The sequence below is a fragment of the Somniosus microcephalus genome, chromosome 19 (assembly GCF_052327205.1).
Source record: "Somniosus microcephalus isolate GS21.2 chromosome 19, FLI_Smic_1.0, whole genome shotgun sequence".
Taxonomy (NCBI): Eukaryota; Metazoa; Chordata; class Chondrichthyes; order Squaliformes; family Somniosidae; genus Somniosus; species Somniosus microcephalus.
Window position 1 is genome coordinate 25066419 of NC_141005.1, and position 15555 is coordinate 25081973.

The following is a 15555-nucleotide window of genomic DNA, read 5'->3' on the forward strand; positions in this document are numbered from 1 at the left end:
CTTCTTTCTGCTTTTCATACAGCAGAGGGAGTGGTTCCTTATGAGGAGAGCTATCTGTGGTGTTTTCTCCAGGTATAAACAATCTTCAGATACTCGTGTTGAAGTCATTTAATGTGGATTTCTCCAGGTCCAATGGATTGCTTCATTGAGGGAAGCAGTTTCAATGACAATTCAGACTGGGATTTTGAACTTGGCACCTCTGAATGAGAGCCCAGTGCTGGCCCACCCAGAATTATAAATAGGAAGAACACTGGTTTGCACAATTTTGTCTACATACAATCTCTGCAACAGCTCTCCCCCTCCAGTTTTTAACAAGTAGGGTTAAACCCATCTTGCTGAACTTCAATGCTAACAAACTGAATGTGATTACAATGTTCTTGTCATCCATTTACCTTGTCATAGTCATATTGGGAGGAGCAGCGAGTGTCAAACCTCAGATAGAGGCAGCGCGCACCAGGAATGTGGACAGTCTCTTTGAACTTATAGTTGTCTCTCACAGGATGGACTGTTTCTACCGTCTTCCCAGCTGCCCATGGGGCAGGGATCTTCAAGCCAGTCAGAAAGCCAGGCTCTTCCTTTTCTTCCAGCATACGGTAGTTCCTAATGAAAAGGAATTAATTTAGTAATTCTAACAGATACCACTCTTAATTCAGGCAGTTTCAAAACAATCCTATACCAAGCCAACAGACTGCAAATGAAAGATTTAAGCCCTCAACTAGGGGTTATGGGATCACAGTCTCGGAATAAGGGTTCGGCCATTTAGGACTGAGATGAGGAGAAATTTCTTCACTTAGAGGTTTGTGAATCTTTGAATTCTCTACCCCAGAGAGCTGTAGATGCTCAGCCGTTGCGTATATTCAAGACAGAAGTCGATAGATTTTTGGATATTAAGGATTTCAAGGGATATGGGGATAGCGCGAGACGGTGGAGTTGAGGTAGATCAGCCATGATCTCATTGAATGGCAGAGCTGGCTCAATGGGCGGAATGGCCTACTCCTGCTCCTATTTCTTATGTTCTTAATACGCCTGGCAGTAGGTGGTACAGTCAGCATCTTGCGCCCATATATTGTTTCAACTAAATAGGTTACGGAGGACCAGGGGTAACAATCTCAAGCTTTGTAAAGGCAGAACTAGGTTAGCTCTTAGCAGGTGGTTCTTTTTCCAGAGAACAGTGGAATAAGCTGCTGGCTCGTGCGGTGTACGCTGATTCGTTAAATTCATTTAAGCGAGAGCAGAACCTATTTCTGTCTAGGGCAGAGATCACCTCATACAAGAGGCAGGTACTGTTGACATTTATCAGGGCTAGAGTGGTCTCCTGGAATAGTTTTGATCGCCTAAGGGGGTAGGAGAAGAATTTTCCAGATTTCCCCCCTAATTGGCCTGGGTTTTTAATCTTGTTTTTCGCCTCTCCCAGGAGATTACACTGACTCCGGGTGGGGTGGAGTGTACACATATTATGACACACAAGACATCACAATTGCATGGGACATACTGGATGGGCCTGTATGTCATCTGCTGTCCCTCATTTTTCATATGATCCTATATCAGTAACCAAGGTTAAAAGTAACTGTCTCAATACACTACCACAAAAAACAGTAAAAAAAATTAGCTACTTTTAATCAACTAATTATCAAAGAGTGTGGTTATAGTGGCACTTTTGTAGCAATAGACTTAATTCCACAGCAATAGGAGGTCTCCTGAATCAGCCAGTCTCGCTGCTGGCTCGGCACCGCACTGGAGCATATTATCTCCAGTGGGTTCAAAAATTGCACAAAGGATCCACTGGATCTCCTAGACACTCGACAAACTTAAGAGTTTATTTAAATGTTTTGAAAGCATCAATGTTCCTACCAACATTCAAGTTTAAAATTTACCAGCCAGCAGCAGAGCTCTGCCCATGCATGTATAAATGCAGAACTCTTCCCACCGCACGAATCGGGTCCACAGCCAGGCGGCATGTATAAATGCAGAACTCTTCCCACCGCACGAATCAGGTCCACAGCCAGGCGGTATTAGTCAAGTGTGGCAGCTGCAAATCGATATTGTAGCTACCAATCTCAGATTAATAGCTAATGTATAACTGCAACCTCAGCTACTCGGTAACATCCACAAAGACTAAATCGCGATGGCAAATATCAAGGTGGAAAACTCAAATTTCTCAGTTTGTCAAACCATTTCCTTTTTAAATGTGAAATAATTCCTGAAACTAAAATGCGTGGAATGAAATTGTATCACAATCAGATTAACATCCATCACCTGTCATCCAACGAGGAGAGCTTTCCTTTCTGGCTCTGTTCAGTTCCTGTGTAGGGATCATCACCTATCTCCGTGAAAACGGGAGCTTGTGTTTTCAACAACAAGGCAGTCTGCACAAAAGTACAGGACATTGAACTTTGCATACTAGTCATGAATGTGAGTCAAGCAGAGAGACAAGGTTTTAATCATCTGAAAAATTAATGATTTAGTCAACTACTGAAACACAGATCATTTTCTATTCAAACATTTTGTAAATTTAAAAATAAAAAAAATAAAAAGGTGGATAGCTGAGTTGCTTGATGATCAGATGTGGGTCCGCCTCACACACTCTACAAGATAGACAGTCCAAGAGTTGGGGCGGAGGAAAGAAAATCATATGGCACAAGTTCCATCACCTGGCTAGAAAGCAAAACCAGCAAAGGTCATAAAATATGCCTGCCCTTTCATTTAGGGAACAGTGCATGGCATGAGTGAGGAGTAGTAACAGTGGCAAACCACGAGCTCACAGTATGATTCACCAAGTAGATTACTTGTTTTGCTGCAGAAAACGATACCAGAGCTGGTCGAGTTAATCAGTTCCAGTAGATGAGTGTAAAATAACAGCACTGGGACAGAAAACATAGGAAATGCAAAATGTGCCTGCATTTCAGTAGCACACCTGACAACACAGACCATGACAATCCCTCGCCTCCCCACCCAATCTTCATCAGTTGTGCCCAATTTTTAAAAAAAAACTCATTAGTGAACTTTCGGAAATATACATTACTAAAATGCTTCAAAGAATTTTATTTTCAAACTACAAAGCTGCTCCTATGGCTCAGCAATTTTGAGTAGTTGAGTCATACAGACCTGGAAGGTCCCAGGTTCAGTTCAAGAGTTAGTTAATCTCACATGGGTCAGAAGGTAGATAAGCTTGGCCAGGGATCGTCACTCCTGACTGCTGCCCAACAACCCCTACTAGAAGTCCACTTGTATGGACATCAGTTGAGGGTGGGAACAACTACCCGCTCAGCATTCACCATCAAGGCTAGTGTATGAATAATTAACTGCTCACTTGGGTAACTTGTAATGGCACCCTGGCAAGGAATTATTGCCTTCAGGAGAGGAAGGGAGAAGAGAAGAAAACTTGCAAGAGGAGGAAAGAAAAAAATGTCTGAAAACAGGAGAGAGTGGGGCTGCCTGTTCTTATACCAATGCAACTGTGTCAGAGGAGCATGGCACAGATTCATGTCCAAAATTCCCTGCAAGCTGAATTCCTGAGGTTAACTGAGGGAGATGTTAAACAGAAGGCAGCATCTTTCTTCTCTGTTCCCTTTCCCTCTACCCTGGAAGGGATGCGGATGTTAAATCATTCCACTTTCACACACTTACTCATGGTCGACAAACAGTGCGTGGGGGGGGGGGGGGGGAGGGAGGGAGGGAGGGAGAGAGAGAGAGAAATAACAAAATGCTGATAAAACCAAAATAAATTACAAAACATAAGTGACATCAAAAAATAACTGGAGATAATATGAAACTTGTGGGGTTATGCACTTTCACTTCAAAGTTCAGATTCAAGTCATTATAAATGGATATTCCAAAACAGATCAAACTTTAAAATGCAGTTCTTTACCTGGCTGGTGTAGAGAACAAGCTGGACGAGCTGTGGCATGAGTGCATCCGCCATGATCAGGGTCTGCAGGTTTGGGTGCATCAGAGAGGTCAGCAATACTGGCAGCAAATGGCCCAACATAGTGGCCTTAGTGATCTGTTCCAAGCCCTTCAGCCTGCAGTGAAGAACCAATCTCAGCTTATAACCAAACTAGTCAACAAGAATCATGGACTTTCATAGCACAGAGGGAGGCCATTTGGCCCACTGTGCCTATACTGGCTCTCTGAAAGATTCAATCTCTACTCTTTATTAAGTTAGCTCTCAGCAGCAGGGACATAATAGCAATCAGCATTCCAGGGCTAGAGAAGGAGCAGGGAGGGTGAAGATGGGTTCTTACTTCTGATCATTATCCAGTAACCTCCGCACCAGTGTTATATTGGTTGACAACAGAATGTTTCATGCACAGAAACAGGAGTAGGCCATTCAGCCCATCGAGCTACCTCCGCTATTATTGTTAACTGTGGCAAAAATCTTGCTGATCACAAGATCCCTTTTCTTAATACAGTTATTCCAAGAAATAATTTCTCTTCCTTTTAAATGCTTTAATCGACTTCCCAGCTATTATTCCACATTCCTACAACTCAAGTTTTTCTGAGCTTTGCTTTTAACTGCCTCAGCTCAAATGGTAAGATTCTGTTCCTTTGTTCTACATTTTCCTACTAGAAGAAAAAAAGTTGTTCCCCCATATACCTTCTCAATTCTCTTACTTTAAACCCCCCAATTAGTTCACCCCTTGACCTCATCTCCAGGAAAAATAACCCACTTTGCCAAGTCTTTGATCAGTGCATTTACCCCAATTCTTACAAATTTAATGCCTAGAAAATTAAGCTGTCTTTTTTTTTCCCCACAGATGCTGGTTGAATTCATATTTATTTCCAGTTTGAGCCTGATTTCCAGGTTAGTCTTTTTATTTCTATCTCACACTTCGTTATATTGAACTGCATCCTTTTCTTCTGCCCACTTGTTTAATCCATCTCCATTAAGGGAGAGAGCAAGGAAAGGGCACGAGCGGGAAAGAACGAGAGAAAGAGAGCGCGAGCGAGGTAAAGAGAAAGAGAAAAAGACAAAGTGAGAGTGTGAGAAAAGAGAGAAAAAAGTAATTAATTCCCTGTGCAGTAAAAACAATTGGCTACGGTAACAAAAGGTCTGCCTGTTCCCTTGGAACTATACGCCACTTGAGGGAGAGAGGGGTTACAATCTTAATCACTAGAACTACTATCCTGGCTTCTGCACAAAACAGTCACATCAGTAATTTCAACAGTTATACAAAAAAATTACAGAATTGATTTTTGCTGTTGATCGTCAGTGTGAATAGCCCAAAGTGGCCAGTCTAAACGGTACAAACCAGCACTATCCCACAACCAAATAAAGCTTAAATCTCCACCAGAGGGCACTCTCAACTACCAAATCGACACTACTGATCCAGTTAACCACTACATGGACTAGGAAGGTTATATATTTACTCAAGTTAGATTCAACAGCACTAACAACTATTACTATTAAAGTAAAGATGTCATTTTTGTTAAAAAAGGATTATATTTAATTAAGAAACTGGACAAAGCACCAACAAGTTCAGCACATGGATACAGGTCTGGAAAACCACCTTTGCAACCAGAGATGAGGTGTAGCACTGGATGAGGCAAAAAATGTACACTATTTATATGAGCATGTGTGAACACGCACATCTAAATTATGGCATTGTGGTGCTGAAACTCAATGGTCTCCATTAAAGTAGAAACACGCAATCACACTAGTAACTAAGGGTGCTCCAAACCATTGAATCACAATCACAGAAACCCCACAGTGCAGATAGAGGCCATTTCGGCCCATCGAGCCTGCACCGACACATATCCCACCCGATCCCCGTAACCCCTACACCAACACATATCCCACCCTATCCCCGTAACCCCCACGTATTTAATCCCCCTAACACTAAGGGTCAATTTATCATAGCCAATCAACCTAACCCGCACATCTTTGGACTGTGGGAGGAAACCGGAGCACCCGGAGGAAACCCACGCAAACACGGGGAGAATGTGCAAACTCCACACAGACAGTCACCCGAGGCCGGATTCGAACCCGGGTCCCTGGCGCTGTGAGGCAACAGTGCTAACCATTGAGTTTTTTGGAAGGGGGGTGGGGGAGAGTGACTATGGAAATATATCCAGTATATAAATCATGAAATGAACTTACCAGGTTAAGATTAATAGCTGTACTGACCTGTGCTCTTTGTCAGCCATTTCACTGTTAATAACAGACGTGGTAACCCGCTGGAGTTTTTCAAGTACCTCATCACATCCTGCCAGGATTTTGGTGGCTAGCGCCAAGATACTGGTCTGGAGCTCCTACATCGAAGAACAAAATAGCAAGGCAAGTGAGTCACACATAATGTACAGCAAGAGCTATCCTTCCAACAAAAGATAGCAACAGGGTAATTGCAACTCTCAAGTTTAAAAACAACCAAGTCTGAGACACATGAATTAGCATTTCACGCCATCAGTAGTAATTGCTTAAAAGGAATGAATTGCAGACAAATGCAATGGTCCAAATGCAGTGCCTGAATGTTAGAGAAGATTTGTGAAAATTAAATCTTGCAAGCTCCTTTATTAGCAGAGTTCCCTGCTGCGGCTGTGAGCCATACAAGCTAAAAGAGGAGAGAGTTCAACCTTCAGTCTGTGCTAAATCAGCAGACCTCAGCGGAGGTGGCAGGCAGCTCTGTAACTGGCCTCCACACTAGTAATATGAAGTATTAGGCAGGTTCCTTCTCCCGATTGATATCAGTGACCCCAGATATACGGACATCTTAGTTAGGAAAGGATTGGGTTGGGTTGTTTTGCTCCTAAAGCCTGCTAACACAATTTAGGGTTAAACAATCCCACAATCAACGGATCAGATCAAAGCTCTGCAGTCCTGCCACACAACTAACAGGAGGAGGCGGCTCCATAAATATCCCCATCCTCAATGATGGTGGTGCCCAGCGAGTGCAAAAGACAAGGCTGAAGCGTTTGCAACCATCTTCAGCCAGAAGTGCCGAGTGGATGATCCATATCGGCCTACTCCTGTGGTCCCCACCATCACAGAAGCCAGTCTTCAGCCAATTCGATTCACTCCACGTGATATCAAGAAACAGCTGAGCGCACTGGATACAGCAAAGGCTATGGGCCCCAACAACATCCCGGCTATCGTGCTGAAGACTTGTACTCCAGAACTAGCCGTGCCTCTAGCCAAGCTGTTCCAGTACAGCAGCAACACTGGCATCTATCCGACAATGTGGAAAACTGCCCAGGTATGTCCTGCCCACAAAAAGCAGGACAAATGCAAACTGGCCAATTACCGCCATCAGTCTACTCTCAATCATCAGTAAAGTCATGGAAGGTGTTATCGACAGTGCTATCAAGCGGCACTTACTCACCAATAACCTGCTCACTGATGCCAAGTTTGAGTTCGACCAAGACAACTCTGCTCCCGACCTCATTACAGCCTTGGTCCAAACATGGACAAAAGAGCTGAATTCCAGAGGTGGCCTGTGGCCATCCCCCTCTCAAACAGATATACTGCTTTGGATATTGTATGGGGAGATGGCGTATCGGGGGAAGGCAGCAGTAGCCAACTTCCTGGAACCATGGGTGGTTCTGCTGCACAGGACAGGAGGAAAAAGAGCGGGAGAGCTATAGTAATATGGGATTCTATTGTAAGGGGGATAGATAGGCATTTCTGCGGCTGCAAACGCGACTCCAGGGTGGTATGTTGCCTCCCTGGTGTAAGGGTCAAGGATGTCTCAGAGCGGCTGCAGGGCATTCTGGAAAGGGAGGGTGAACAGCCAGTTGTCGTGGTGCATATAGGTACCAACGATATAGGTAAAAAACTGTATGAGGTCCTAAAAGCTGAATGTAGGGAGTTAGGAGGTAAATTTAAAAATAGGACCTCAAAAGGTAGTAATCTCAGGATTGCTACCAGTGCCACGTGCTAATCAGAGCAGAAATAGAAGGATATTTCAGATGAATACGTGGCTAGAGGAATGGTGCAAGGGGGAGGGATTCAAATTCCTGGGGCACTGGAACCGGTTCTGGGGGAGGTGGGACTAGTACAAACTGGACAGTTTGCACCTGGGCAGGACCGGGACTGATGTCCTAGGGGGAGTGTTTGCTAGTGCTGTTCGGAAGGGATAAACTAAAATGGCAGGGGGTTGGGAACCTGTGCAGGGAGACAGAGGAAAGGGGAACAAGGATAAAAGCAAAAGACAGGAAGGAGGGAAAGCAAAAGTGGAAGGCAGAGAAATCAAGGGTGTAAATCAATCAGGGCCACAGTAAATAATAATTCTAAAAGGACTAAGTGTTAAAAAAACAAGCCTGAAGGCTTTGTGTCTTAATACGAGGAGCATTCATAATAAGGTGGATGAATTAGCTGCGCAAATAGATGTAAACGGATATGATATAATTGGGATTACGGAGACATGGCTCCAGGGTGACCAAGGCTGGGAATTCAACATCCAGGGGTATTCAATATTTAGGAAGGACAGGCAAAAAGGAAAAGGAGGTGGGATAGCATTGCTGGTTAGAGGAGATTAACACAATAGTAAGGAAGGATATTAGCTCTGATGATGTGGAATCTGTATGGGTAGAGCTGAGAAATACCAAGGGGCAGAAAACGTTAGTGGGAGTTGTATACAGACCCCCAAACAGTAATGCTGAGGTTGGGGATGGCATTAAACGGGAAATTAGAGACGCGTGCAATAAGGGCACTGCAGTTATCATGGGTGACTTTAATCTACATATACATTGGGCTGACCAAATTACAGGAAACTTTGTGCTATCCGGCACAGAGCTGTTGCCGTTCCCTCAAAACTGCCGGACACACCAGCGTTAACGTTGAAGCATACGGAGCTATTCATCTCCGTATCTGACAACAAACACTGTTGCTTAGCAACAGCTTCTAAACAGTCGGCCTGTACCTTGGAAGCGTCTCTCTGAAGCTGTTGCTAAGCTACAGAGACTTTGCAGAGCCTGACTGTTGAAAAAAAAGCCACGAGAAGAAAAAAAACCTAACAAAACGGCTCCTGATTTTTGCCGGTGGCTCGAGCTTGCCAGACATTTAGCCTCCGGATAACACAAAGTTTCCTGTAGTAACAATACTGTGGAGGAGGAATTCCTACAGTGTATACGGATGGTTTCCTGGACCAATATGTCGAGGAACCAACTAGACATCAGGCCATCTTAGACTGGGTATAATGTAATGAGAAAGGATTAATTAGCAATCTTGTTGTAAGAGGCCCCTTGGGGAGGAGCGATCATAAGATGATAGAATTCTTCATCAAGATGGAGAGTGAAGTAGTTGACTCAGAGACTAAGGTCCTGAATTTAAATAAAGGAAACTACGATGGTGTGAGGCGCGAGTTGGCTAGGGTGGATTGGGGAACGTTACTTAAAGGGTTGACAGTGGATAGGCAATGGCAAACATTTAAAGATCGCATGGATGAACTACAGAATTTGTTCATCCCTGTTTGGCATAACAATAAAACAAAAAAGGTGACTCAACCATGGCTAACAAGAGAAATTAGGGATAGCATAAGATCCAAGGAGAGGACATATAAATTGGCCAGAAAAAGCAGCAAACCTGAGGATTGGGAGCAGTTCAGGATTCAACAAAGGAGGACAAAGGGATTAATTAAGAGGGGGGTACAATAGAGTACGAGAGTAAGCTTTCAGGGAACATAAAAACTGACTGTAAAAGCTTCTATAGATATGTGAAGAGAAAAAGATGGGTGAAGTCAAGCGTAGGTCACTTGCAGTCAGAATCAGGGGAGTTTATAATGGGGAACAAAGAAATGGCGGACCAATTAAATACATACTTTGGTTCTGTCTTCACAAAGGAGGACACAAATAACCTCCCAGACAAGTCAGGGAACATAGGGTCTAATGAGAGGGAGGAACTGAATGAAATCAGTATTTGTAGTGAAATGGTGTTAGGGAAATTGACGGGATTGAAGGCCGATAAATCCCCAGGGCCTGATAATCTACATCCTAGAGTACTTAAGGAAGTGGCCCTAGAAATAGTAGATGCATTGCTGGTCATCTTCCAAAATTCTATAGACTCTGGAACAGTTCCCATGGATTGGAGGGTAGCTAATGTAACCCCACTATTTAAACAAGGTGGTAGAGAAAACAGGGAATTATAGACCGGTAAGCCTGACATCGGTAGTGGGGAAAATGCTACAGTCCATTATAAAACGATGTAATAGCAGAGCACTTGGAAAACAGCAACAGGATCGGACAAAGTCAACATGGATTTACAAAAGGTAAATCATGCTCGACATAGAAGATAGGAGCAGGAGTAGGCCATTCGGCCCCTCGAGCCTGCTCCGCCATTCAATGCCATCATGGCTGATCATCCAAATTCAGTACCTGGTCCCTGCTTTCTCCCCATACCCCTTGATCCCTTTAGCCTTGAGAAATATATCCAACTCCTTCTTGAATATATTTAATGAATTGGCCTCGACTGCCTTCTGTGGTAGAGAATTCCACAGGTTCACCACTCTCTGGGTGAAGAAATTTCTCCTAATTTCTGTCCTAAGTGGCCTACCCCTTATCCTTAGACTGTGACCCCTGGTTCTGAACTCCCCGACCATCAGGAACATTCTTCCTGCATCTAGTCTGTCCAGTCCTGTCAGAATTTTATTAGTTTCAATGAGATCCCCCTCTCATTCTTCTAAACTCCAGCGAGTACAAGCCCAATCGACCCAATCTCTCCTCATACGTCATTCCTGCCATCCCAGGTATCAGCCTGGTGAATCTTCACTGAACTCCTTCCATGGCAAGAACATCCTTCCTCAGATAAGGCTGCACACAATACTCAAGATGTGGTCTCACCAAGGCCCTGTACAACTGCAGCAAGACATCCTTGTTCCTGTACTCAAACCCTCTCCCTACAAAGGCCAACATACCATTTGCCTTCTTAACCGCCTGCTGCACCTGCATGCTTACCTTCAGCGACTGGTGCACAAGGACATCCAGGTCTCGTTGCACTTCCCCTTCTCCCAATCTATTGCCATTCAGATAATAATCTGCCTTCCTGTTTTTGCTACCAAAGTGGATAACCTCACATTTATCCACGTTATATTGCATCTGCCATGCTTCTGCCCAATCACCCAACCTGTCCAAATCATCCTGGAGTTTCTCGGCATCCTCCTCACAGCACACACGCCCACCCAGCTTTGTGTCGTCTGCAAATTTGGAGATATTACATCTAGTTCCCTTGTCTAGACCATTAATAACTAATCTACTGGAATTTTTTGAGGATGTGACTGGTATAGATAAGGGAGAACCAGTGATGTGGTGTATTTGGACTTTCAGAAGGCTTTCGATAAGGTCCCACATAAGAGATTAGCGTGTAAAGTTAAGGCACATGGGATTGGGGGTAAGGTACTGACTGGTTGGCAGACAGGAAGCAAAGAGCTGGAATAAACGGGTCTTTTTCTGAGTGGCAGGCGGTGACTAGTGGGATACCGCAGGGATCGGTGCTAGGACCCCAGCTATTCACAATATATATTAATGATCTAGACGACGGAACTAGATGTAATATCTCCAAGTTTGCAGATGACACAAAGCTGGGTGGGTGTTTGTGGTGAGGAGGATGCAGAGGAACTCCAGTATGATTTGGACAGGTTGGGTGATTGGGCAGATGCATGGTAGATGCAGTATAAGGTGGATAAATGCGAGGTTATCCACTTTGGTAGAAAAAACAGGAAGGCAGATTATCTGAACGGCAATAGATTGGGAGAAGGGGAAGTGGAATGAGACCTGGGTGTCCTTGTGCACCAGTCGCTGAAGGTAAGCATGCAGGTGCAGCAGGCGGTTAAGGCGGCAAATGGTATGTTGGCCTTCATAGCGAGAGGGTTTGAGTACAGGAACAAGGATGTCTTGCTGCAGTTATACAGGGCCTTGGTGAGACCACACCTTGAGTATTGTGTGCAGTTTTGGTCGCCTTATCTGAGGAAGGATGTTCTTGCCATGCAGGGAGTGCAGCAGAGATTCACCAGACTGATACCTGGGATGGCAGGAATGACGTATGAGGAGAGATTTGGTCGATTGGGCTTATATTCGCTGGAGTTTAGAAGAATGAGAGGGGATCTCATTGAAACTTATAAAATTCTAACAGGACTAGACAGACTAGATGCAGGAAGGATGTTCCTGATGGCAGGGGAGTCCAGAAGCAGGGGTCACAGTCTAAAGATAAGGGGTAAGCCATTTAGGACAGAGATGAGGAGGAATTTCTTCACCCAGAGAGTGGTGAACCTGTGGAATTCTCTACCACAAAAGGCAGTTGAGGCCAATTCATTAAATTAAATATATTCAAGAAGGAGTTAGATATATGTCTACGGCTAAAGGGATCAAGGGATATGGGGAGAAAGCAGGGACAGGGTACTGAATTTGGATGATCAGCCATGATCTCATTGAATGGCGGAGCAGACTCGAGGGGCCGAATGGCCTACTGCTGCTCCTATCTTTTATGTTTCTATGAGGCGAGAGTGACTGCCCTTGACATCAAGGCAGCATTTGACAGAGTGTGGCATCAAGGAGCCCTAGTAAAATTGAAGTCAATAGGAATCAGGGGGAAAACTCTCCACTGGCTGGAGTCATACCTAACACAAAGGAAGATGGTTGTGGTGATTGAAAGTCAATCATCAGCCCCAGGACATCGCTGTAGGAGTTCCTCAGGGCAGTGTCCTCGGCCCAACCATCTTCAGCTGCTTCATCAATGACCTTCCCTCCAACATAAGGTCAGAAATGGGGATGTTCGCTGATGACAGTGTTCAGTGCCATTCACAACTCCTGAGATAATGAAGCAGTCCATGCCCGCATGCAACAAGACCTGGACGACGTTCGGGCTTGGGCTGATAGGTGGCAGGTAACATTCGCTCCACAGAAGTGCTAGGCAATGACTATCTCCAACAAGCGAGAGTCTAACCACCTCCCCATGACATTCAACGGCAGTACCATCGCCGAATCCCCCACCATCAACATCCTGGGGGTCACCATTGACCAAAAACTTAACTGGACCATCCACATAAATACTGTGGCAACAAGAGCAGGTCAGAGGCTAGGTATTCTGCAGCAAGTGTCTCACCTCTTGACTTCCCAAAGCCTTTCCACCATCTACAAGGCACAAGTCAGGAGTGTGATGGAATACTCTCCACTTGCCTGGATGAGTGCAGCTGCAACAACACTTAAGAAGCTCAACACCATCAAGGACAAAGCAGCCCACTTGATTGGCACCCTATCCCCCACCTTAAACATTCACTCCCTCCACCACCAGCGCACCGTGGCTGCAGTGTGTACCATCTACAAGATGTACTGCAGCAACTCGCCAAGGCTTCTTCGGCAGCACCTCCCAAACCCGCGACCTCTTCCACCTAGAAAGACAAGGGCAGCAGGTGCATGGGAACACCATCACCTCCAAGTCTCTCACCATCCTGACTTAGAAGTATATCGTCGTTCCTTCATCGTTGCTGGGTCAAAATCTTGGAACTCCCTCCTAATAGCACGGTGGGAGTACCTTCACCACATGGACTGCAGCAGCTCAAGAAGGTGGCTCACCACCACCTTCTCAAGGGCAACTAGGGATGGGCAATAAAAAGACAACTTGGGCAAGGTACTGGAGGGGTGCCAGTAGCCATGCAACATCACCCCAGTAAGAGTCACTGCATTCAGGAGACACAAGGAAAAAATTGGGGTGAAAAATAAGTGTTTTGAGCCCTGACAAAGTCGCCGAAAGGACAAAAATGCAGTAAAATAAAGCCAAAAAATTCAGATGTCTTTTTCTTCTCCCCCTCTCTGTTTTATTTACTTTTCTCCCCTCCACCCATACAACCTGCTCCCAGGTATCTGCTAACGGGCTCTGTAACTGGCCTTCAAGAAGAAAAAACGAAGAAGCATTTGACCCAACCTTCCTAGTAGGGGGCCACAGTTAATCTCCACAAGCAGTCTCATATGGACAGCACGATATCATTCAGGAACACACTATATGGATAATGGTGACTACCAGCTTGGGTATGACTGAAGTCGGACACTTCAGTAATGCCCAAGTTGACACATTACATTATCAATATAACACCTTAATCTACCAACATGTGCTTGTTCAAGTAAAATGACTAGTATACACATGTAGGATGACTCTTTCAATATAAATCACCAAACTGTTAGACATAGATTAGACAGTGTCCAGCTGAACGTTCAAGATTTTGACAGTTCAGCAGTTACACGGCATTTTTTTTTTTTTTTTTTTTAATTTGCTTATGGGATGTAGGCGTCACTGGCAAGGCCTGCATTTATTGCCCATTGCTAATTGCCCTCGAGAAGGTGCTGGTGAGCCGCTGCAGTCCGCGAGGGGAAGGTCCTCCCACAGTGTTGTTAGGTAGGGAGTTCCAGGATTTTGACCCAGCAACGATGAAGGATCGGCGATATATTTCCAAGTCAGGATGATGTGCAACTTGGAGGTGGTGGTGTTCTCATGCACCTGCTGCCGTTGTCCTTCCAGGTGGAAGAGGTCACGGGTTTGGGAGGTGCTGCCGAAGTAGCCTTGGCGAGTTGCTGCAGTACATCTTGTAGCTGGTACACACTGCAGCCACAGTACGCCGGTGGTGGAGGGAGTGAATGTTTAAGGTGGTGGCTGGGGTGCCAATCAAACGGGCAGCTTTGTCGTAACTTCCACTATAATTAAACAGCAGTACTTAACATTTAACAGAAGTGGCACAAAAACTGAAAAGCATTACTGGAGCATAATGCATTATCGAGAGCTTAAATGAAAAGCTTTCTCTTCAAAAGGTAGGCTTGACTGTTTTCCTGCAGAATATGAATTGCTGCAACACAATGAAAGGCAGTTACAAGCCTGCACACAAAAACTAAGGTTTTGTTTCTGTAAAACAATGTAGAATGCAGACATGAGCCACAACCCACTACTACCCAAAGTGAAACAGACTTTAAAACTCAAAAATTTTAATCGGAGTGCAAATTAAAAATCAATTTTAATTGTTGGTGTATCAGAACATTTTAATTTAAAAAGTACATGTGCATCAAATATTTCAAATCAATCACAACACATTACAAAACATAGAAAGCAAAGCAGCAACACAACCACTGTACAAAACACTGGGATAGGCACAGAATGGAACTGAAAGACAGTATCTGCTCTAAATTAAAATAAATAAACCCAATTCCAAGGTTTTGAGTATTTATACAGATTATACCCCGCCTTCACAAAACTGACCAATGGGAGGCAAAGAGAGAGGGCAACTATCCAAAGTAACCACCTTCCCCATTTAAAATTGCACTACAAAAATGATGGATCAGATTTGCCTTGAGCTCCCTCTCTTTGACCAAGTCGTAATCTTGCTCATAAGACACAGATTTTACTTATAGCACTTTTTGAAGTTATTGCAACAAGATCAGCTATCTGAGACATGTGGAAACATTTCCTACAAGATGCAATGCAGTTTTTTTTTTTTTAAGTTTATGTTGTGGGGCTCGTCTGGTAGGAGGTAAAAGGACCAATCATTATTAGGAACTTTTTTTTTTTTTTACTGTCACTATCAACCTCACTATATACTGTAGATAAATAGAAAAATCAGAAATGCTGGAAATCAAATAAACACA

At 44.3% G+C, this 15555-nt stretch overlaps 1 protein-coding gene across 5 annotated transcripts in view; it reads right to left on the reverse strand.

The window, feature by feature from the left end:
- hectd4 (HECT domain containing E3 ubiquitin protein ligase 4) overlaps positions 1 to 15555 on the reverse strand; it is a 268113-nt gene that overhangs the window by 130455 nt on the left and 122103 nt on the right. For all 5 annotated transcript variants that reach the window (XM_085961398.1, XM_085961396.1, XM_085961397.1 and 2 more), the window contains exons 18-21: positions 6128 to 6252; positions 3869 to 4022; positions 2257 to 2366; positions 393 to 600 (exon numbers count right to left, since the gene is read on the reverse strand). In XM_085961398.1, coding sequence (XP_085817524.1) covers positions 393 to 600; positions 2257 to 2366; positions 3869 to 4022; positions 6128 to 6252 — 597 coding nt within the window. The remainder of the gene's footprint in view (positions 1 to 392; positions 601 to 2256; positions 2367 to 3868; positions 4023 to 6127; positions 6253 to 15555) is intronic.